This window comes from Chaetodon trifascialis, chromosome 5 (assembly GCF_039877785.1).
Source record: "Chaetodon trifascialis isolate fChaTrf1 chromosome 5, fChaTrf1.hap1, whole genome shotgun sequence".
In the NCBI taxonomy this organism is placed as follows: Eukaryota; Metazoa; Chordata; class Actinopteri; order Chaetodontiformes; family Chaetodontidae; genus Chaetodon; species Chaetodon trifascialis.
Genome location: NC_092060.1, coordinates 23,764,981 through 23,789,900, shown reverse-complemented (window position 1 = coordinate 23,789,900; position 24,920 = coordinate 23,764,981). Strand labels below are relative to the sequence as shown.

The 24,920-nt window shown below is 42.2% G+C and overlaps 1 protein-coding gene across 1 annotated transcript in view; it reads left to right on the top strand.

Moving 5' to 3' along the window:
* The window catches only part of slit3 (slit homolog 3 (Drosophila)), a 242,144-nt gene that overhangs the window by 155,331 nt on the left and 61,893 nt on the right, over window positions 1-24,920 (top strand). The window contains exons 7-10 of the mRNA XM_070962829.1: window positions 15,223-15,294; window positions 19,563-19,726; window positions 21,051-21,195; window positions 24,390-24,461. Coding sequence (XP_070818930.1) covers window positions 15,223-15,294; window positions 19,563-19,726; window positions 21,051-21,195; window positions 24,390-24,461 — 453 coding nt within the window. The remainder of the gene's footprint in view (window positions 1-15,222; window positions 15,295-19,562; window positions 19,727-21,050; window positions 21,196-24,389; window positions 24,462-24,920) is intronic.

The window sequence follows — 24,920 nt, the reverse complement described above, 5'->3', positions numbered from 1 at the left end:
ATCTCTATCTCTTCTATATACCCTTATTCTCCTCCTTTCTCACCTTCATCACTTCCCCACCTCGCTTTCCTCTTATTTGGTTACAAAAAATGACAGTTATAGGTAATTTCAGTCAGACTAGACTCTGGCATCTTCAAATCAAGGATTATTCAACCAAGCGGTGAGACCAGAATAACTTTTTTAAACATCAAGAGGGAAGAACAGCAAGAAAAACAGCATGACGTGTATCAGGCTTGTAAGCTGGAGGCATGAATTGTATTTCCACCTACTGAGCTGTTGACTTCTCGGCCCCGCTTCCACCGGGGCTCCCTTTCTCCTCAAACTTTCTCTTTTTTTTCCAGATGCCAGAAGCCTTCATGGCTGCAAGTTTGAAAATACACTTTAAAAAAGAAGTGGATGTGTTGGAATGGGAATCAGAGTGTTAGCATTACTCTTTAATGATGCTTCCAACGGCACAGTTATAAGGAAATCATCTCATACACACACACAAAGACTGCCAAAATACTGAGCTTTCAAATGACATTACTTACACTTGGCCAGTTGCGCACGCTATATGAGAACGATGCACTCTGGGAGAGCTGCACTAGCATCTCAATGCCAAATTGAAATGAAAATGAGGCTTTTTTTGTCACACCAAAATAGACATAAACAAAAGGACACCCAGTTAAGACAGAAAAACAAAAGTTAGTCCTTAAATGAGCCATTGTCTTGAGTATTATATAAATTCATCATTACTTTTTCCATAAAATCCTTTTGAAAAGATACGTTTGCTCCTTCCATGAAGTAAAACAGCCTCTGTGTCCCTTATTATATTTGATTATATCCCTTTACATTTCCATATTACCCCTCCCTGCTCGTTGTGACTCCAGTATCTTGTTTAAACAGGGAATATATTAATTAGAGGAAGACATTCAGTCATTGTGACTTTCTAACAAACTAAAAAACATCCTCGAACTCGTCACGAGATGCAACAACTTTGCTCATAAACTTACTTCTTCATATCTGATGAAGCCAAAAAAATGAATAGCATGTTGTATGAGGCTAAAATTAGATGTCATATGACTGATGAATGGCCATCGTTCCATCTGCCTTTCAGCTTTTCTAATGATGTTTTTGACAAAAAAAAGTGAGGAGCATAAAATAAATTAAGCAGAATAAATTAATCTGTTCTTTTACGGTCGGTTAAGGGGAAAGTCTCTTCATGACTAAGTAAATCTCAAAGGGGTACGCGATGTGTTAGATTAGCATCAGAAGTCCAACACATTGTGTTATTAGACAGATGATGGCGATTTACAGGCCGCGTTATGCTTCCAGCTCAGTTTCACTATTTCAGTTCAGTATTTCATTCAGTGTTCCTTCAGAGAGAAAAAAAAGCATCAAAGCATTGAATTGACAAAAACAAAGTCTAAACAAATCCAGCCCTCCAGTTCAACAAGCAGGATGGGGAGCCTCCAAATGATATACATGCTGCTGAGTGTCTGTTGTCTCCTGCAATTGTGAGGAAATACAAAAGAGACACAAAGTGTTTCTGCTTGTCCCAGTAGTAATTTCAGTATGGTGAAATACCGTGTGTGTGTGTGCGTGTGCGTGTGTGTACACATGCACGCCTTTCGCCTTAAATGTAATTTGAACTTAGAGTATGGCCAAACAGAGTTGTTTTGTGTTTGTGCAACTCTGCTGGTTCAACTGTCAGAATTAAACAAGAGTTAGTGGGTAGCGAAACTGTGAGTGTGAGTGTGTGCGTGTGTGTGTGCCTGCGTGCGCGCTCTGCCCTACATGTCAGAATATCCCCAGTGCAGTTGGTGTGTGTCCAGCCTGCGCCGCCCTCAGTAACGATTGCATTTCTGTGGTCGCGTCCTGCCTCCAGATCTGTCTTATATCCCTGACGCGTGGGCGCTGGATCGAAGCCCCTGAAACGAACTTGAACTTAAAGTTTAGTAATATAAAGGCTTGTGTGTGTGTGTGTGTGTGTGTGTGTGTGTGTGTGTGTGTGTGTGTGTGTGTGTGTGTGTGTGTGTGTGTGTGTGTGTGTGTGTGTGTGTGTGTGTGTGTGTGTGTGTGTGTGTGTGCTTGCACACTTCAGAGGTTTCTGAGAAAGCAAATTCACTTAAAGTGGATGCAACTACCTTTGTCAGTGCTTGTCCACGTCTGTGCCCTATACTGCATGTTCCACCACACCTTCTTGTGTGTGCGTATCTATATGTCAGTGTGTGTGTGTGTGTGTGCGTGTGTGTGTGTGTGTGTGCGCGGAGGGGTCAGAAGCGAACAGAGGAGCGCTGCTTTCTGCTGTTCAGTGATTTTGGTTTGGCTGGCCTTCTGGCTTCTGTTTGAGTCAGCGGGCTCAGCAGAGCCATCACACCCTGGCAACAAACAGCTCCCTGGCAAAGACAGAGGGTCTGACCTGAGGGAGAGAGAGGAGAGAGAGAGAGAGAGAGAGAGAGAGAGAGAGAGAGAGAGAGAGAGAGAGGGATGAGGAACTGTGGGAAAGAGAGAGAAAAGGCAAGAAAAACAGAAGACAAGATGGAGGGTCAGAAATTGAGAAAAGAAGAGAGAGAGGGCCAGCAGTGAGCGTAAGAATTTCAAGTTTAGAAACATGTGTATGAAATTCGCTGGGAGGGTGAGTGATGAGGGAAAAGAGAGGGGAGAAAAATAAAGCCAAGGGAGAATGGCTGAGATAAGAGTGTAAGGTAACTACTGTCTTCAAAATAATGACAGTGGTTTTAGACGTATTTATTTGGGATTTAGAGAAAGCAGTCGGGGCAGCGCCTGAGAAGGAGATAAAGAGAAGCTGTGACAGTTGACTGTTTCCGTTTGAATATTGATAGTGGATTTATAAAGTGCTTTAGAGTTTGTTGGTTTGGAGAGAGACACAGATAAAGGGTCAGAGGGGCTGGAGGAGGCAGAAAGATGGAAATGAGAGAGAGGGAGCGAGAAAAGAGGTGAAGGGCAAGGAGGTGGAGGTGAGGGTGGAGACGGAGTGACGTGTCCGTCAGAGGGGGGAGTGGTGACAGCGGCTGGAGCAGCGTGGCAGCCAAAAACCAGCACTGACACGATTACATCATCAGGGTAGAGTTACACGTCGTCTGTTGATTCTGTCTGAAACATTGAAGACAAGCAGCTGATTTTACAGCTCTCAAACCAAAACGTTTTGTCCAGTTTGAGTCTTCAGTTTCATTTCTTGCACGGTGCTGCAATAGTAAAACCCCTCGTACTGCCCCAGATCATTTTTTTTGTCAAAGTGTGCTGTGATATTGATGTTTATACCTTGAATATTCAAGCAATTAATCAGTTTTTAGAAAAAAATCATCAAATCAAAGTACTTCATCACAAAGATGCAAAATTCCTTTAAATTTGACAGTATCTTAATGCTGTCTTGTACATTGATTTGCATCATCATCATTGAAGTAATAGCTACAACATAATAAATCTAGTTTACAGAAAATTCTGTCTACATATTGTGATATCGCCCAATCCGAGCCGAGCTTTCAAAATTGTTAATTTTGAGTTGTTTTAAGTGAGCATCAACAAATGCAAAATCTGATTTACTCATTCTTTGCATCTGTGCTTCTGAAATGCTCGAACATGAGGATGTCAAAAATGTCAAAATGTTTCTTCTTCTGCAATAAAGTATGCTAAGGGCGGGGGGGGTGGCGGGGGGGTTGTGATTATGCAGAGGTGGGAACAGCGTTGGAAGAGCTCTGTGCCAGCAGTCTGACCCACTCACAATTAATCACATCCCACTGGGTGGCAGGACAGGAAAGAGGAGGAGAAATGGTGATGAGGGAGAGGAGGAGAGAGGACGAGGGGCGATTTAAGGTGGAAATCGAGCAGGGCTTAAAGACAATTGAAAAAAGATGAGAGCAAAAAGAGAGGAGGAGGAGGAGAGTCGGGGAAAGAGAGGCAATCTGCGATCTAATTTGTTCCCGTTTAAGGTGTAATCGTCTCATCAGTGGATTTTTATGTACATCTTTCTTCCTGTCTGTCTTCCTCCCTCCCTCCCATATTATTAGTCTGTTCCTCTTTCTTTCTTCCTCCCTTGCTTCTCCATGTCTTGCTTGCAGATTTTCATTTTTGGAAACCCACAAAGCATCTGTATTCAAGCGGAATAGACGGATGACATATTATGAAATATCAGAAAGCAAAAGCCTGGCATTTAGTTTGTGCACACACTCAGCCTTGTGCCAAAACCACATGGAACTGTCCAATGATAATCACCCTCTATCCCTGTTTACTTAGTCTGAGTTAATTTGATTAAAATCAACATCATCAGGTTGTGGTTTTAGGGGCAGCTTTTGTAACTCAACTCCACATTTGGACTATCATTTACACCCCATTTCAAAGAGCCTTGATTTTTCACAAAGATACCCTTGTATTTCAATCCGTTATAACTCCTTGCCAAGAGCTTGGCACATTATTGGACAAAGTTTCTTCCTTTGTCCGTCAGGCAATCTGAAAAGCTTGCAGCGCTCAGCACCTACTGGTCTCAATGAGGAATAATACAAACATCCATTATTCAGTTAATTGGAGCACCGATACAGAAACCTTTTCTTGCCTCCATTTGTGCAAGCGTGTTTTCAGCAGAAAAATAACAGAGCGGATTTTAAAATGTCAAGGTTTCACTTACAGAATGGCTTATTTCTTTGAGAGAAACTAATTCCACCTGAAAAGCGGTCAGTCCTACGCTCACTCTGTCATAAATATAATCTTCGACTTAAAATGCGGCAAAGCTCAAGATTCAGTCACTGCTAATTATCTCAACCCCTGAGTGTTTTTCGGTTTGGGCTGTAAACAGCTGAGCTTTCCCAGGGTGGTTTCCAACAGCAACACTTTGGAAATGTCAATTTTCTCTGAGATGCGAGGAGTAAATTGCGCGACTTTGGTTGTTCAAACACTCGAGAGTTTATTAAACTGGCCCACACACACACACACACACACACACACACATATATGTATGCAGCAACTCAAATACTCAAAGGAGCTCGAGAACAAATGCACACACACATTTGACACATACTCACAAACAAAACACACTCACGCATACACGATTTAACACCAGGCTGCAAGGGTAAAGCGGTAAAGCAGGCATTAAACCCCGTGGGAAAGTTCAAATATGAGACAATTGGACCACTAAAAGCCCTTAACTCTTATACGTAAAGGCCCTTAAAGCCTGTTTGCAGACCTCATAGACCTTTTGAGTTCTGCGTTAAAGTCAACAGGGTCAAAAATCACTTCAGCTTACAAGCTGAAATGTCCTGATCAAAAGAGACGCACCCTGAATGAAGGACGGGAGCATTCATTCGCATAGCCCTTTCTTTTTTGTGTCTCATAGCCTCAGCAACCACACACACACACACGTACACACACACACAGAAACATATACACGCTCACACAGACGCTCGAGCTCTCTTTCACACAGTTACATCCTTGAAAACCGTTCGTTTGTCCTTGTGTGTGCGTTCAACGCACACACAAGTGGAAAAAAAAGATACACGCATGCGTTCACAGCCGTACATGTGCACAAACACACCACACACACTCCAGCCGACACACACGCCTATACAGAGGCATACCCTCGGACTGTGCCATTGTGTGAGTCTCAGATGACTGATTACTTCAAGGGTCGGTGAGTCTCACTGTCTGACTCAGCGAGACAGGACACAGCTGTCCAACCTGCAGCATGTACACACAAGCATGTATGGCAGCAATGCGCACACACACTCATCATATTTATCTTAAGATCTGCCTATCGGCAGATCTCTCCCCTCCCCTGTCTCTCCTGTGACTAGAAGAGGTTAAATGATCATGTGACCCGTTTGACTGAAAGAGGAGCGCTCGTTAAGCCTCTTCACGCTGCTCTTTCTCCGCAGTGAAGGAGTGAACGGTGGGTGTGAAGGGGTTAAACAAATGAGTGGCTGAAGGAGCGAAGTGTCCGCGCGTTTCCCCTTTTGCCTCCTCTCCTGAAGCTGTAATGAGGCCTCGGGGAAGATGCTGAGGGCTCTCCACACAGCTCAAAGAGTCTTTTAGGCCTTTCGACAGTTGGCCCCCTTTCAGTGTCTGTGTGGGAAAAGCTCTCAGAGAAATAAATTCCTGTTAGAACTCCTGTCAAAGCAAAAACACCTGCAGCAGAGCACACTCCACATTTGTTTTAAAATGATATTTCGGTGTTGGGATGAATGATGAAGAGTAAAATAATAATGTGCTCACATAAATTCACGCCTACTCTGAACTGCTGATTAATTAACACAGTGATTTAAGCTATAGCCAGTTTCTTTGCTGTACATGTGCCGTTCTCAGTACCACTTGCTATGGGTGTTCAGCCCTGTCAAATCAATCTGTGTGCTGGAAATTGTGTATTTTGTGTCACCAGCACCCACCGCAGTTCAGTCTTACTGCCAGAGGAGGTGCCACAAACACAAATACTCTCACAGTATGTGCTTTCTTGTTGGGAGTTAGATGAGAAAATAGACAGTAAATATCTCAGCTGCCACCAGCAGCTGCTTAGCTTAGCATAGCACAGAGACTGGGAACAGCTAGCCTGGCTCTGTGAGGTTGCTGCTTCCACTTGTGTCCAGTCTTTGTGCTAAGCTAAGCTAAGCTAAGCTAAGCTGCTGGATGCTTCAGCAAGAAAGCAAATCAGCCCAACTTCAGACATCATAGACAGCATGTTTATAATTTTCTAAATTCTGGTAAGTGACCAGCATTAGCACTGCTTTGTAAGAATTATTTTAGAGTTCGATTCTTCTTTTGCATGAGTAAACAAATATTATTCCGCGCACACTATCCATCTTTTTGTAGTTTTTTGCTTCATGCACGGCTGCACGAGCGCTTTTATAGAACAGATTAAGAGCAGATTTTAAACTCAAGGATCTTCCCCATCATCAGATGCATTTAAACCTGTTTACACGCTCACTCCTGTAAAATCAATGCGCGCAACGGCTTCACAGTTTATCTTAATACATGCTCTGAATGACAATCAACATTCCTCTCTGATACAATTTCTCCCTGCTTTGACCTGTCCACCCCGTTCGCTGTTCGCCCCATTTTATCCTCTGCCAAATAACATTTTGCATTTAATCTTTCCGTTCAATACTGCTCCAGTCACGGCACTGGAATACCAATTTCCATCCTGAAAAAAATTCAATTTAGAAAACAGGAATGTTACCTTGATTTAACTTGATAACCTTAATTACAGCGTAACCTTTCCTTTGCATTTTATTTTAGGTATTGATATTGAATACTGTTCCACTGTTTCACACATGATGTATTGAATGCAGTAGGTTAGCTGGAGGTCTTGGATTTTCCTTGTGAATATTAATTATGACCCACATTGACATTTTTTTCAGTATACAACAAGTAAAAAGTACTAACTTCATATTTAATTTATTTCTGCATTTCTGCCTCTTTTCCTTTAACTAATCCCACATCAACTTTAAACAACCTCCAGAGAAGGACCATGAACTCATCCTGCTGCTGCTACATTAACCATGAGGTGATTTTTCTGTAGTATGAAGGCAGAGAATTAGAAGGCGAGTTGACACAAGTAAGAATAAGTTATTTAAAATGCAAATAAATTGCGGAGGCATTGGCTCTATGGTCTGTTGAGACAGCTTTTAGCATCTCTGCCTTTCTTACGATGGAAGAAAAAGATCTGTAGGAAATCCCTTTGCTAATAGAATCCTGAGGGACCGACCAACACAGAGGTTGAAATATTTCTTAATAGTTTTATGGATTTTCAAGACGGATTGCTGTCACTCGAAGGCAGAGGTCACAGAGCAGCAACATATCCACTTGCCGAGAGAAAATCTTTATACTGTGTCTACAATCTAGCAGCAAAAATAGATGTAACTGTGCGAGTGATCTTTAAAGTCGGCGTAAGTTGTTGAGCTGTTTTAGTTAATCAGCACCATGATAACCCGGGTTAGCCACAGTACCTCTCCTGGCATCAATGAGTCTATTAGTTCACGCAGTTTGGTCTAAAGATGTATTTGTACCATCAGTCCTGTCTCATAACTTTCTGCAAACCATACCATTTTTGTTTATACTCTGAGCTGTTCAGGTTTACTACAGTTGAACTGGATGCATAAGAATCACATTTTCCTTTCCTTTCCAGACAAATTCCACTGAGCACGATGAAATGATTTGATTTTGCTACAGAATTTCGCCACGTGAGCAGGACTTAATCCTGATTTTCAGGCCAGCTGCCAATTTTCTAACCAATTAGGTTGTTAATTGAATTCACCTGCCATTCCTGATGACGAGTCACTGAGGAAGAGTCACTGAAACCAGCGAAGACATGTGGCACATTTACCTTTCCAGCAGATTAGATGCTCCAGGAACTGGAGCTGGAGGACAGTGGTTTGCTTGCAGAGTAGCTCTCAGGTTGAGATAAATTGTCAGCGTATCACTGATGGTGCTCGTCTAGTAAGACGCTGATAAAAACAATGTGTGTTTCCAGAATCTTTGTTTCGGCCCATCAACGATTTCTGTATAATGTTCAATTATTAGAGGCAGTTTGAATCAATTGTAGCAACAATGAAGTTGTAAGTAGAGTCATAAAATTGCTTTGTTGTGCTTTCAGTTCGCGGTTTCATTCCCACAATGGAGTATTGATTTCAGCGTAGATCCAAGTGCACCAGAATGTTTTTACCCAGGAGTCCCATCTAAAATGAGACATCAGCGCGAGAAAAAGTGAAGTCTGATATTCCAAGATGATTGTGGAAAATTGAAATAAATTACAGTGTTTTTACATTGACAGTGACAGCAGAAAAAGTAAAACTGTTCAACTGGAGCTTCATATGTTTGATAAGCTGTGGAAATTATCTTCAGATAGTTCTATATTTATTTTAATTCTTTTTCTAAATTCACACACAAGGATAAAAATACTCCGAGACTTAAACGTTTATTCAGAAAAGTCCGTCTGATCCGCTGCTGCCAAACCTTCTGCAGTGTGAGTGCAATCAGACATTTACTGCATGATAAAAGGCAATAAAATGACAATTCGATACTGTTACGTAAAGGGACATTTATGACACGCTTTACATTGTGTTCGGTAATTCAGTCGTCAGAGCTCTTCTTTCACTCTGCTCCTTTTCACAATCTGTAACTAATGTTAGTGATTACGAGAGAGAATAATCGTATTGAACACAAAGTCAATATTGGTTGTAATCACAGTCATAAAGTTACATTGTTGTGTTGTGTTTAAAGGCTGTTGTAAATCAGACATTCTGTCAGTGTATTGATCTGTATCTGTTAAGGCTGATTGAGCATAATAGAGACTAATAGGAAACTCACTTTATTACACACACACACACACACACGTTCACACACACATACAGCTCAGACTTTGTGGAGCCAGATACACACAAATACAATAAACAACTGAACCGAGCTCAAGAGCAGCCACACAAACATAAATAGACAGGCACACATGCATGTTACATGTGTGTCTTTTTTTTAATGGAGATTCATATCTAAGTTTTATTGTTTTCAGATCTAGAGACATTTTCATGTAGGTCACTGAAAGGGGTTTGAGTAGAACAAGCAGATGTTACAGGATCAGAACTCTGAGCTTTTGTTGGTTGGTACCTCAAACCACAACATCATCCTACCGTCTGTCAGGAAACCCAGAACACACTCGGGATAAAAGTGAAGCTATGACATCATCACATCAGACTTTATCTCCAGAGCAGCCACCTTGTACATCCACAGCCTCTTTTACGTTTGCTCTGTTTGCTCATAGATTCAGATTTTTTGCTCACATGTAGGACAGCTCAGATATGTGTTATGACTAAAAATACATACATGTATATATGAATGCGTGCATGTACATGAAAACATATGTGACGTATACAGCCGCAGAAGAAGTATTCGGATCCTTTACTTAAGGAAAAGTACCAATAGAGCAATGTAAAAATCTCGATTACAAGTTAAGTCCTCCAATAAAAAGTAAAAGTACTTAAGTGCAGTATTACAGTAGCAGGAAAGCTGTCAAATAAGTGTAGTGGAGTAGAAATAATATAATAATATTTCTCTGTGGAAGTATGGAAGAATACAGTAATAGTAACAACACTCAAGTAAAGTGCAAGTACCTTAAAACTGTATTTAAGTACATTATGTCAGTGAAAGTACAGGGAACAGGGAAAAGCATGTGCACTTTGTATTAGTTTTAGGCTGAATTCATTTTAAAATACATCAGATCTGACAGGAATTTCCAGACTTTTCCAAACTTAACTCACAATTTGCATTCGTGCCGTCATTTTAGCATCTTTTTTTCACACGTAACAGAGAGGGAAAAGCTGTTTGTCCATTCCAGCGTCTCACATAAAGTTCATTTTAATGAAATGCAACTTTCTCCAGGGACTAAGATTTATTTTCACACAAATAAAGACATCAGTTAGGAGGAATATCTGAATAATTAAATTTAATGTGACAAAGATTACATGATCAGAAGTGTTGTGCGTACAGCGTAGTAATGTTGCCAGATACTGAAAAACAACCTCATTTTTGAAAGCTGTTGGAGTATTAATTTATTATTTAAGGCCTTTTTCACGCCTGACTTAATATCCAGCATCTTAAAAGTGGAGTAGAAGATGTTTGGAGCTCTGCAAACAGCCGGATGATCTTGTGTATGTGTGTGTCCATGCCCGTACGAGGGAGGAAAGATTGACGAGTAAGGCTATGACCTCAGTGTGTAGGCTGCAGCAAAGACACATATGATAACATCACTCTCACGCACAAACACAGACACTCTCATACACACACGCACAAACACAAGCGATAGCATCTCCCTGGTGGGTTGCCTCTAAAGAGTCTCCTCCATCACTGACTGCAGAGGCCCTTTTACTGCAACACGGAGACCACTGCATCGAAAACACACACACGCAAGCATGAACACTGCGTGCTGACTCAAGAGTACACTCCTAATAGTTGCACACACACACACACACACACACACACACACACACAGGCATGTATACACCAGCAAACAGACACGCACACATTCAGGGATCATGGATCTATCCTGCAATACCGCTGCAGCGGTCACTGCAGCCGATCTCAAATTAAAATGGACAAATAGAGCTGAATAGGCATTTTGTAACAGAAACATTGTGTGTCGCAAAGTGTTGGACCAGTCCTTGGGCTCTCTTTTACTGCCACTGCAGAAAAAATGTGCTTTTTTTCAAACAGGCTTTTCTCAAATAATTAATCTTCCAATAAAATATGGCTGCATTAAAATCTATCCAGTGCATATGGAGTGAGAGTAAAAGCCCACCTAGCTTAAAATGAATGTCAGAACAAACTCCTGTTTTTGAACAAGATTGTAAGAAAGTTGGGTTTTTAATGGGAAAAATGTAGCTGCTTTGCACTGATGATTATCAGATGTGCCGTACATACACAAGTTTAAAGACTTAATAATTACGATTACCTCAGAACTCCCAAGGACACGAGAGTCTAAACAGCATCCAGTAACGTATACCTACACATCTGTGTGTCTTTGACCAGCTTACTTAATCTATAAATTATATCTTTACCTCTGTGGCTCCATGTAGCTTCAGTATATCAAGCAACATTGACTATAAAATCAGTCCTTAAAGCAGACATGAAACAGAGCAGTCAAAGGCTTTGCGAAAAAATAAAGCTTTCTCGCTCAAAGCATAACGTCACTTTGGAAGCAGCTGCAGCGCAGGATGCTAATACACAGCACACAAAGTATTTTCCTAGCCATATAACATCAGTCGTGAGACATTTGTAAATGGGACTGCGACTACACAGCCAATGTTCCGGTTTGCACTGTGTGATTTTGTGGTGGAAGTGCAGTGTGGTGTGTTGGGATCTGTCAAGGCTGCAGGATTATAAAGTTTAGACTGACATAAGGTGGAAGGCAAAAGCAGTGGAAAGTTCCCATCTGGTTTTACACTGTTAAACCGAAGACTTGAAACAAATGTGCTGGAAATTCACAGGTGTACAGCGCTCTGAACGTTGCAGCAGATATCACTCAGCGTCAGCTGTCATCACGCCGAAGTTTTAAAAAGGCACTGAAATGTTTAAAATTAGACGCTTCATCTGAATGTTTTTGGGGCAAACAGGTGCTCAACACACCTCAGTGACAGTGTTCACGGTAGCTAAATGAAGCAAGCTCTGACACTTTTTCAAGAGTTTGTCAACGTCCACACTTGGTTTGCTGATTTCACTTTTACTAACCAGGCTGGCTAAATCTTTGCAGTATTAAATAGTGAATTTCCTTCACCTCTTTTCCAAAATGCACATTTTTTTTTTTTTTTTTTTACGATCGCTTCAAATCCAAGAGTACCTCCGATTTTTTAAGAGTGCAGCCGTGGCCAGAGGCGTGTAAAAGAAGCTGGGAAAAAACGGCCACATTATAAAACATAGTTGTGGACTTCTAAATGATGTTTTTAGTGTTTATCTTGGCTTAAATCGGTCCAGTGACTACTTTATTAAGGCAGAGGGATGCAGAGGGGGGCTGAACGGAGTGAGTGGGAGAATAACTGACAGGGAAATTGCAGAGGGAAATTATTGTTATTTCACAATTAAATTATATATACTGGGTGGAATCACCCCTGACAGGGCTGACCATAGCAGCACTCCTGATGTGTGTGTGTGTGTGCGTGTGTGAGAGAGAGCGAGTGTGAAACTTTATCCGTCGACCAAGGCCACTGAGGCTACACTGGCAGGGAGGGGAATGTAGAAAAGAATCGGAAGGAGAGAGAATTAAAGAGAAAGGAAAGTAGTAACATCAACAGAGTGAAGTAAAAACAGTCTATTTTAAGGCTGAGTGGGTGTTAGTAAAAACACAGCAAACCCCCGGTAATGATCCTATTTTGAACAGTTGTGACGACAGTGTGTAAAACAAACCATCCTTGATTTTCTGCCGGCTAAATCCAAACCCTCGCCGTGGTCACACTGTGTGTTTAGGCACAAACATATTGCAGATGCTCTGAAGAAAAAAAAAATCCTCTCATCTTGAATTTGAGCCATTTTTCAGGGAGAACGCCGGCCTTGTCCTTGTCGGAAAGCATTAAAAACACATTGTCAAATGTGAAAAATGAATGGGTTTTAGTTCTAAAAAATGGCCGCTCGCTCTTCATCCGTCCTGAAACAATGACTCTTTGAACACACAAGGTTTCGGGTGATATGTAAAGTAAACTAGCCCTATTTTCTTTCCAGTGAAATTAATGATCCATGAAACTTGGGCAAAAACAAAGCAAAGGGTTGCACTGGTTTGTGTGGATGTTGGCTCCCACAAGCCACCAGAAAAATTACACTGAAGTATAAATTTTAGAAATCCATGGATTTTCTAATGCAGCATGGATCTCTCCTTCGCTCCCTGTAAAGATTTGACTTCAAGCCATTTGAACGCTCTCAGAAGTTATAACGAGGGATTATTAGTTTTAGCGGCATGTTGTTGTATTTCAGGCCAAATCAATCTGGAAGTGTTTGGTTTGAATAAGAGATAAAATCAATAATACAGCAGATTTTAATTGATTTGCAGCTCAAAGTTGATCCCAGTATTGTTTTTCTTTAATTATTCACATTTACATGATCTCCCATGACGTTTTTTTCCTCTTTTCTTTCTAACTAGAAGACATTTGGATGTGTAAATGTGTCAGGAGGACCTTATGGACTGTCAACTAAAGCGGTCAGGGTCCTCTTCCACCAGGAAACATGTCAAATTTTAGCACGATAGGATAATGCTGCTTCTTTTTTTAATATTTTGATGTGAAAATCGCTCATTTATAGCCTCCAGTGCCTCTCAGGAGTTGCTCAGTTCATTGCATCATGATGGAGGTTGTATGTCTTTGTCCAGTCTTGTGTTTTGCTGTATTGTAATTTTACTGTGTGCGTGTGTGTGTGTGTGTGTGTGTGTGTGTGTGTGTGTGTGTGTGTGTGTGTGTGTGTGTGTGTGTGTGTGTGTGTGTGTGTGTGTGTGTGTGTGTGTGTGTGTGTGTGTGTGTGTGTGCACAGCTTGAGCCATGAGGGACTCTGCTTGTGCTCTGATATATTTCACCCACCCCTCGAGTGTTTTGTATATGCAGCTTTACCAGCTTGTACGAGTCTGTCAATGCAATCTGATCCCCCTGTGGATTGCTTTGATGGAATAGTCGTCTTTTCTGCATTTTTTTTTCCTCCGCTCTCATTTCTGTCTCCATTTCTGTACATGAAAACCACAGAGAATCAATAGGTGTCGTGTTTCTTCGACGCACCAAGTGGGATTGCTTGCGCGCGTGTGTTTGTGTGTGTGCGTTTGGCTGTAATGACAGTCAACCTTGTTTTTCATTCCACTTTAGGTCGATACTACATATGAGACACAGTGTAGTTTATGAGAGAGCTAATAGTCAGAGACAGCAGTGACCTGCTTATGAGTTAGAGATGGAAGAAACACAGATCAAGGGTGTTTGTGTGTGTTCATATGTGGCCGCGTGCGTATCAATAAATAATGAGATAAAAAACTGTGTGATGACTCGGCACAATAGCGGCACCCCGGACAGAAGGTCAGGATTTGCAAATGCGGTGCGTTTTGATGATGTTTGAAACAGTCCCGGCGATGTTTGCAGTTTCAATTCAAATCACGTTTGTCCAAGTGAGCTTTACAATCTCTGCATCATAGAAAACCCTCAATCCAGATTAAGAAAAACAAACCAGTGTCTCTCCCAGGACAGTCATTTCTGTTCAGAAGAGGCTAAAACGATGCATTGTTGCCTTAAATCTTAAGAATTTGCTCTCCAGTGCTCCGTAGATCTGATTTGTCGATTTTAAAAGCTCTTAAGTTAAACTAATTTACCAAACAGAAGTCTTTATTCCATCCCCTGGAGTCACACTTCTAAACAATGAAAGTGTTTATTTTACCATAAAAAGTTATCACACAGTTTAAGTTATGCTGGGAAAAATATTTTGGTCCATATTTTCCATTTTTATCATTTAACAGCTGTTTTGTAAATGTATTGCGCTTTTTGAAATTTTTAAAGATCTAGGTGTATTTTAAAACATCAGTCCAGTTGTTTCCCTGAAAACAAATCAAAATCTACTTGAGCCTCTGTGTCAGAGGTGTACTATGGTGTGTGAGTGATTTTCTTTTCTTTAGTTTGAACAGTTTTCCAGAAGCTGAAGGAATCAAACTCTTCGTTATTTCCGCAATAAAATATGACAGAAATATGACATTTTTCTCTTTCCTCTCCTTTTTCCTCCCTCTGTTTCTCTCTCTAGCACCCTCAACAACAACAACATCACCCTCATCCCCCTGTCCAGCTTCAACCACATGCCCAAGCTGCGGACACTGTGAGTATAACACACACACGCACACACGCGCACACACACACACACAGAAAACTGCTAACACATACTACAGAAGCTCGCACATACACTCTGTGGTTGCACATTAACACATACACGCACGCAGAGAGATACTATAAATTAGTGCCGACTTTCATGCTGACTAAGTCCAGACGTGCACTGCGCACACACAACTAAAGTTCACAAACACACACACACACACACACACACACACACACACACACACACACACACACACGCCACAAACATTCACAGCATGGCAGCAGGGTCTGTGTGTGATCATCCAATCATGCTATAATAAGAGACCCACTCCTCTATTGTTTCATGACTGTGAATAATCATGTGGCCGTTACGCGCACTCACAAACATACACAAACACACACACACACACACACACACACACACACACACACACACACGAGTAATGGTAACCTCATCAATACCACAGGAAAGGCTTGTTTAGGCTCTGTAGTTCAATCTGCTTTGATTCATTAGGAGAAACCTCCTTTACTGATGTTACTGATGTGAGCACAGACACTAACGCACATGCGCACGCACGCACGCACGCACGCACGCACGCACGCACGCACGCACGCACGCAGTCAAAGCCAAATCTTCCTTTCTGATTGATTAGAAGGCAGGCTTTGATTTATGTGTGTATGTGTATTTTTGTGTGTTTTCTTAATCTGCATTTAGTTGTGTGAAGGAGATCTTACAGTTGCCAAGGCAAGGGAGACTACCCATAATCCCATGGGATTGTCTTGAGAGGCGGACCATTGCATTCCTGCTGGCCACGCTGGGGTTGAATTCCGCCAAATCAGCACACATAGAGCGGGATTTCCTCCCCGAATCACCGTTTTAAGGGGCACTTGTGTGGTCAAGCAGCCCCTCTTAACATTCAGAAATGGACATTTCTAAATACACAATCCAGAATCCATTTATCTTTTATGAGCATTTTCTCTGTTCAACTTTCCAGCGACAGTGTCCGTCAACAGCCAATCACATGCCAGGGTTTCTGAATTTCCTGCATGCTGCCGCAACTCTAGTGGCAATACGGCTGGAAATCAGCCTCTTAAAATTGGATTCCAGGCAGCAGCGCAGCTGCACAGTTGCCAGCAGATTGAGTGCAGAGTTACCAATATCCAATATCTTTTAATCAGAAGCCCTCGTCTGCTTCTGTTTTCTGTCAACACTGAGTGACTGTCTCCTCTGATTTCCTCATTTGTCCTCTTCCTTTTTCCCCCACCTCCTCCTTGTCATGTGTGCGCCCCATTTCACATTTCATCCCTCACTTTTCTTCCTCATTTTCACACCTTCCTCACTTTGTCCAATCGTGACTGTCACCGTCCTCGCTCCCTTTCCTTTATGTTGCCCTTCCTCTGTTTCCTCCTGTCCTCATGTGTCCTCCTTTTCTTTCCACTCTTCATTTTTGTCCCCCCCACCTCCTTTTTGTCCAGTGTTCACCTCTCAGTCCAGCCTCCTCCTTCTCCCACCCCTCCTTCTTGTTGCTGCCTCCCCTGTATTAAATTTTGCCTCCGTTCTTTTTTGCCTCCTTCAGATCCCAGTATTGAATTTGCTCTTTTTATAAAAACGACTCATTCAATCAAGCATGTTTAGAGATGTCCCTGATTTGATTAGGGGGGAAGTTCGAGAAGTGTGTGTAGAAACTTCTTCCTGAATGAAATGTCTTACCTCGCCAGCCGCCTTCATCTGTGATTTCTTCATACGGCTGCTTTTACATTAGTTCCTTTTATTCTTTTATTCTTATTCTCCCTCTATTCATCCGTCTCTCCGCCTCTCTCTCTTCTTCTTCAGCATCTATCTATTCTATTAACAGTAATGATGTCACCTCATGGTGTCTCTCATTCAGAAACTTAGAAGAAGCTTAGGACTCCCACTGCTTGTATCTCTCTGTGTGTGTGTGTGTGTGTGTGTGTGTGTGTGTGTGTGTGTGTGTGTGTGTGTGTGTGTGTGTGTGTGTGTGTGTGTGTGTGTGTGTGTGTGTGTGTGTGTGTGTGTGTGTGTGTAATTCACAGCACTAAGATGTGCCTGGAAACCCCCTGGATTACATGCTAAGAATAAACACACACAGAGACAGACACAACACACACACGTTCACAGAAACACTATGCACAGTGCCCTTAGTCACCCGCAACCAATAAGCCCAACAAACGCTATCACCGACTTACAGGGACACACAAATACAGTCCACACACACACACACACACACACACACACACACACACACACACACACACACACACACACACACACACACACACACACACACACACACACCCTGCCTCTTCCTATTCTCCCCTGTGTTTTAATCCTACTTGTCAGTAATTAAGGCTGAGCCGGGGGTGGGCCGGGACGTGGCTATCTCCAGGCGGGTGTTTGACTATAAACTGGATTTATAATGGGAGAGCGGTATTAAAACCCACTGCCCCCGCTGCTAGCATCAATGAGCCCATCTCTGTTCCATAACAGGATTTGTCCTCTGCTTTATTACAAAGGGAGGCCTGTCTTCTGAAAGGCTAGATATCCCGGCTGGCATATAATACGCTGACAAGACATTCTGCTGTTCATCCACCCTCCTTCTCCTCATCTCTCTTTCTCTCTCTCCTGCTCTCTCTTGAGGTGTCAGATCCAGCCAGTGCAGCCTGTAGAGAGGCTCAGCTCTGTGAGACGTCACCTGATGCCTTTTGTATTGAGCAGCACCTTCTAATTAATGCTACAAGTGAAATTTTAAAAGGCTATTAGTGTGAAAATGTTACTTGAAGGATAGTGATTGTAATTCTGATTTGTCATCTGGGTAAAAGGTGAGACCCGCGATGAGAGAATCTTCCTTATCATTACGTTACATTAATCACTGCACATCACTTAGAGTAAGTGCATCCAGCCATGTGGATACAACCCAGAAATTTCAAGAATCATGAAGATATATAAACGTAAATCTGCTGAAATGCCTCATGTACTATAACTGGGCCTGAGCCATGTGCAGCACAGTAGTATCATCTTTTTATTTACGCACACCGTTGCAGTGTCACATATGCAAAATGTAGTGCGAAGTGTAGCACAATGCACACAGTTTACTAAAACAGGAAAACAGCCTCAGTCACGTCCAGTTGTGCGAAAGATAGCCATGCACATACGTTTGGCCTTTTGTCCTCTTTCCGTCCTCTCTTTGACATTTGTGCCTCCAAACCATTACAATGGAGGTAAATTGAATTTAGTTTTTGTCTCGTGTGAAAATTACATTTAGATTTTTAAAAATCTAGCAGTAACATCTCTTTCCAGAAGCAACGTTCCAGTTCAGGATACGGTTGGGATTGGCACTACTTTGTGCCAAAGGATTAGTATAAAACTATTGTTTTAGCATGATCTGTTATTCCAAACAACAGGGACATCAAGCGCCAGCAGGAAGTTTCCCTTAAGTTTTCAACGCATTGGCCGACGCAATCAAAATTTCATTCAGCTCGGTGCACTGGAGGAGGAAAACAAGGGCACAGACAACCAAAACTAAATGTATGGAAGAGTACCGCCAGATGCATGTGGGAAAATATGCATTTTTGTAGTTTTGGTGAACTGTCCTCTGTGCATCAAGACACCAACAGATCTAACAGGCATCCCATGTAATCATAACGTTTCCTGTCACTCCTGAAATCAAGCCAAAATGACCAAAATACTCCAAAGACATAAAAGATCTTTATCAAGTTATTTATTCACTCAGTTTTGCTGCATCTTGCTCATTTTTTGATCCTATTCATCTCTTTATTTTAACGTTCTCTTTCCCACTTTCACTGTTTTTTCATGTCTCAATCTCTTTCCCACCTTCGTCTCTGTCCTTTCTCTCCCTCTGCCTCCATTTCTCTCTGCCTCTCTGAATACATTGTGATTTAGCCGAATGCGTCCTTCCTCTAAAGGGAGTCATATTGTCGCAGATCTTGGGAGAATGAGAGCTGAGGATATTACTCTCTGTGTTTGTGTGCGAGTGCATGTTTGTTTGTGTGTTTCGCCTAAGCAACGGCCTCATGATCCGAGCCAAGGATGTGAGCTGTGTGAGAAACAGAACCTGTGCTCCTCACAGACTGTTTGAGAGGCTCTTGCCTGTAGACAGTGAACGCGTCAGACAGGATAATCAAGAGGTTGTGTTAATTGATCTTGCTGTGGGTCTTATTTTGAAGTAATAACAGTATATAATTGCACACAATTTCCTAAAAACAACTAATCTCTTTCTCCATCTGTCTCAGGCGTCTGCACTCCAACAATCTCCACTGCGACTGTCACCTGTCCTGGCTCTCTGATTGGCTCAGAGCCAGGCGGGGCTTGGCGCCCTTTACCCAGTGCATGGCCCCCGCCCACATGAGAGGCCTCAATGTCCCAGATGTGCAGAAGAAGGATTTTGTCTGCAACGGTGAGCTTACGTAAACATGCATACACACAATATGCAATCAAAGGAGCATGGCCACAGGGCACATTGAAATACCTTTCCAGCACTTATTTTGGCATGCACTGTGCTTATTGTCACAGGAAGTGATGAGATGGCTCTTTCTTACATGAAGGTGGTAATAAAAAAGCCCTTTCTTGGCATGTTTTTGGTTTCAACCCAATTTTTTATTTTATCTTTAATTGGCTCTCGAATAAAACGCATGAAAATGTTCTTGGAGAAACGACGCCAGTTTCAGCTTCATTGCAGCTCGATCAAATTGACATGGGAGCTATAATACTTTGAGTGAAAACGAGCCTCTGAAATTGACACGGGATTGACCTGGAACTATTCAGCAACGCCGATAAAGAATGACAAACGGAGCAGATTCAAGTAGAAGTTCTCGGTTGAATTTAGAGCCGCTGACAGTTTGACATAGAGGTATACAATACAGAGAATGTAATAAAGGCCATTATTACAGGCGGCGTTGTTATCAACTGCAGACAGCTCGGAGGTGAGTTTATAGCACTGAAAAAATTACACCATGTAGGGCGTGTAATCAGCTAAAAGGCCAGTATAAGAGCAGTAGTGTTATCAGCTGTAAGATAGTGTAGGCACTGTTTATAGGCATCTGATTCAGCTCTCTGTGCTAATAGACTGTCAGGCTGTGCTCTCTTTATTAGCCTTTAGTCTTGTCTTTTCTGTCTACATGCTCCATAACAGACCTCCTCTGACTGCACTTTTCTTCCATCCCTTACTCTCAGTGTCAATAACAGACCTGTCTTTCTCTCGTTCTTTCCATCCCCTCTCTTCCCCCGTCGTCCCTCTTTTTCACCATTTAACCCTCTTCGGTTCCTTCCTCCATTTCAATGTCACGTTTCTCTCCTCCTGCTCACAGTCAGCAATGTCTCTGCGTACAGACTGTAAGCAGATAATATTTAGTACAAATATTCAGTTTATGTTGTAATGTCTTCCTGTTTCATACCAAGAGCCGACATATATCCCCCAGAGTTTTATTCCTGACAGGATGCAAATGCTCCTGAAACAACACGAAGGCCGTCATGGGACACTAGATCTCCCCACTGACACTGACACTAATCCCATTGATAGAGGCTGTGGTAAAATACATAAAATCATCATGGATATTTTTTGGGAATAGAGCATGCTTACATTTTATTGTGATATGTATATAGGGGTAAATGTAGCTGTAGGCATGGAGGAATCTCCTACTGTCCTCGTACTTGGCAGGAGACCAACCGAGCTGATCTCTGTTGGTTGTTTTCAGGATCTGATATATTGCATCTGTCCACAGGTCCAGCACAGACCGAGTCGAGGACTTGTGTTCCTCAGGTCGCCGTGTGTCCACCCAGCTGCAGCTGCAACAACAACATAGTGGACTGTCGTCGTAAAGGGCTGACGGACATACCAGCCAACCTCCCCGAGGGCATCGTGGAAATGTGAGACGGCTTTAATTTAAATGCTGCACATTTTCTGCACGTGTGTAATCTGTGGTATCAACTCATTTGTTCATGCAAAACCACATTTTCCATATTGTTAATGTTTTCTTTAAATGGGCACATTTTGTGGTGCTGCATTCTGGCTACATACCCATGATGCACCCATGCTCAACTCATCCATATTCTCCGCCTTCTTACAGTGCATTATATATGTTTGCACATCCAAATCATCTGGTGATTTGCCTTTGTCTGCTTGCTTATATTCACTGAACACAAGATGTGTCACTGTTACAGTAGTTATATGCAAATGTATGCGGTGTGTGTGTGTGTCTGTGTGTGTGCGGTGTGTGTGTCGAGATATGATTCTGAGCTGCTTATAAATAAAACAGCAATGGCCACACTATAGTTATTCATAATCAATAGTTTGAATTAAAATAAATAATACTTAATCCAAACCCACACACATGCTGACATACACGCATCTGTAGACACTTTGATCCACCATGATAAACCAGACCTGTTTGCATCTTGTTTTAGATTATAGCAAAACTCTTTCTTTTTCACACTCACCCATTTCTCCTCCTCTTTCTCTCTCCCTCCTTCCTCGTCTCTGTCTCTTAGACACATATTTAAACACACGCGCACACGCACACGCACGCCACAGTGGGACGTGTTTGATATCGGTATTGATCGTTGTACCCTGTTTGTTTGTACGGAGGACAGCTGGTTGATTGCTCTGTGAGTAAGGAAGCAATTCTCCCCTGCAACGCTACACCAATACCGCTATACCTCCTCAGCATAAGTAATAGATTCGCACTCACATACACACCAATGCACATGCATATATGTAGACAAACCAGACTTGTCTAAGTGCAAAATATTCTGGGATGGTCAAACACATACATTGTGACTGAGCCACAGGCACCAAAATCTCTAGGACACACACACATACACAGAGAATTAGCATTGGATCCATTATAATAAATGTTGTTGCTGCAGCCAGAAACAATAGGGTATAATAGGATGATGTATTGTCAGTCCTCAAATCGGGACAAAGTCATCCTTCTGCATGCTGGTGGCAAGAATCACTGCCAAGTGTGTGTGTGCGTGTCTTTGTGTGTGCGTGCGTGTGTGTCTTTGTGTGTGTGTGCGTGCGTGTGTGCGTGTGTATGAAAACAGCATGTGACAGTGGAGTTCCAAGTGTGTGTTAATCTGTCTCTTCAAGTCAAATATATTCATATAGCAATTTAACAAAACAGGTTTGTCTCAAGGCGTCTAACTTCATTAGAACATCAACAGAGATGAGTTTGAGTGAGCTTTCACAAGTGTGTGAGTGTGTGCGTGTGCATGTGTGTGCGCGCTCTTCCATTGTGAGCATGCTCACCTGCCAAACCCATCTCCACTTTCAGTTGTCGTTTAATTGCCGCCTGAACTTATAGATTTTTTATATTGCCTCTGAAAATGTCTTCCCTTTAATACATTCTTTGATATTGAGCCTCTAAGTGTCTTTGTCTCAACCTTGTTTGAAAGCCCCCAGATATAATTTGTTACCTGTTGTGTGTGCAGATTGTCTTTGTCAATATCTGTACATCCCTGATTTATTTTGACCTCCTAGCAGAAATAAGGTGCCGTTCCTCGCCAGGGGCGTGAGCTGTGGCAATTTAGAAAGGGACGTGAGCCAAGAAACAAGCACCTGTAAGGCTTGTGTTGCGTTCAAAGCCACAGTTACAGCACAGCCGTCGCAAGTTAATACAATATATTCAACTAGACTGCATTTAATCCCTGCAAATGTGATCAAAACTTGGCTTTGAGCCCATCCATAGATAGATAGACAGATGGATAGATATCAAGTGAGAAGAGTAAAGAAAGGAAAAGAGAGGGATGAAAGTGGAGGTCAAGAGCAAGACAGGGTGGAGGCTGAAGAGGAGGAGGAGAGGAAGAAGAAGGGCGGATTAGTTCCCATTTATCATTCTGACAGCTGACCCTGTGGCTGGCCTTGGGACCTCACCGCATCCTCCTCTTCTATGATTTTTCCTCTCTTCTCCGCTGCTGTCCAGGCTTTTCCACTCCCCTGATTTCTCCGTTGTTGTCCTCATTTCCCACTTCCCTTCTGTGATTTCTACTCATCATTTGTCCTGTTCGTTTCGTCCTTTCTCTAATTTTCTGCTCCACGTCTATGACTTTTTATTCTCCTCTCATCTCCTCCCCTGCTTTCCTTTCCTTTCCTTTTCACCACGGCAATAAGGAGACATGAAGAATGCATGAGCTACATAGATGAGGGTGTTGCTTAAACCATCAGGAGAGCAGAAACTGAACTGCAGTACATTTCCCCAAACGTGGGCTTTGTGCCTAGTTCTGATGGCTCCCCACATGATAATAGAGTAATACTACCGGTATGGTGTAATGAGTCTGCAGTCTTCCAGAGAAAGAGATGTAATAAATTCCCTTTGGCCCTTAGCCTGAAAATGTTAAGGAATGTAATGTGTTCATAAATAATAGCCTGCCTGCATCTAAAGAAGAGAGCGTTGTGGCTCCATCAAAGGAATTTATGAAAGATTCAAATAGAAAAATATGAGAAATTATGATTGGAAAATGAAAATTGTTCATGTTCTGCCGCCAGTTACAGTTAAACCAATAGCCTTATGTGCAAATTGTGCACTAAAACTCATATTTCACTGTGGTTGAGTGACAGCAACGTTGATCTAGCCAGTTAGCTAGCTGTCATACTATTCCACTGCAGACCTTTATGTACACCGCCGCTCCTTCTGAACACTTTGGCCAGTGGACAACAGGAATTATGGTCAGCGGTCCGGGTTTCGCTTGGTCCCGTGTAAGCTCATTATCGCTGAGCTGCAAAATTTCAACTTCAACATTTCACACTGAGTGACCTTGACCGGCCCCTGCTGCAAAGTACTGACCAACCCGCAGAAATATTGTGTAGACGTTGATTGGAACAGCCACCTTTTGAACTTTTTAAGCACTTGTGCCTGGCTGAGGTTGTGGGGTAAACTGGATTTCATGATTTCTCTGTCCTCTGTGAAAATAAATCCTGGACGGGATGAAAATTATAATAACTTGTGTTTTTTAGGGATAATCTGCTCTTCTAATTCTTTTTATTTTTTCAAGGGAATGTTAAAGATCATCTAATTCCCTCTTTTCTCACCCCCTCCCTTCTCTCTCTCTCTCTCTCTTAGTCGTTTGGAGCAGAACTTGATTAAAAGTGTCCCTGCGGGAGCCTTTTCTGCCTACAAGAAGCTCAAAAGGATGTAAGTCTGGAAAACACTGCAAACACACCATCAAACTCACATATGCATGCACACACAAACCTGCACTGACAAGCATGACTCACAGTTAGACCTTTAAGATCTTCTTTCACTGGCTCCACACATGGATGCACAACTGTATCATCTACGTAACAATGAGCTTCATGTGAATTCACTCCTAAATCATTAATGTAGACAGAAAATAAAGCGGACCCAGTATAGACCCCTGAGGCACTCCAAGGTTAAGTGCTGTAAACCAGCATAAGCTGAACCCACTGGCTGTCACACATTGAGTTCTAAACCAGCATACTGCTTGGTCAGACATTCATACATTAATCAAGTTCAGCTCCAGCAATGCATGATGAAATGTGTCAAAGGTTGTAAACAAATCAATAAATAAGGCTGGATGGCCCTGACTCCTGTTGAGGTCTTCAGTAATCTCATTCACAGCCTTCATAGCAG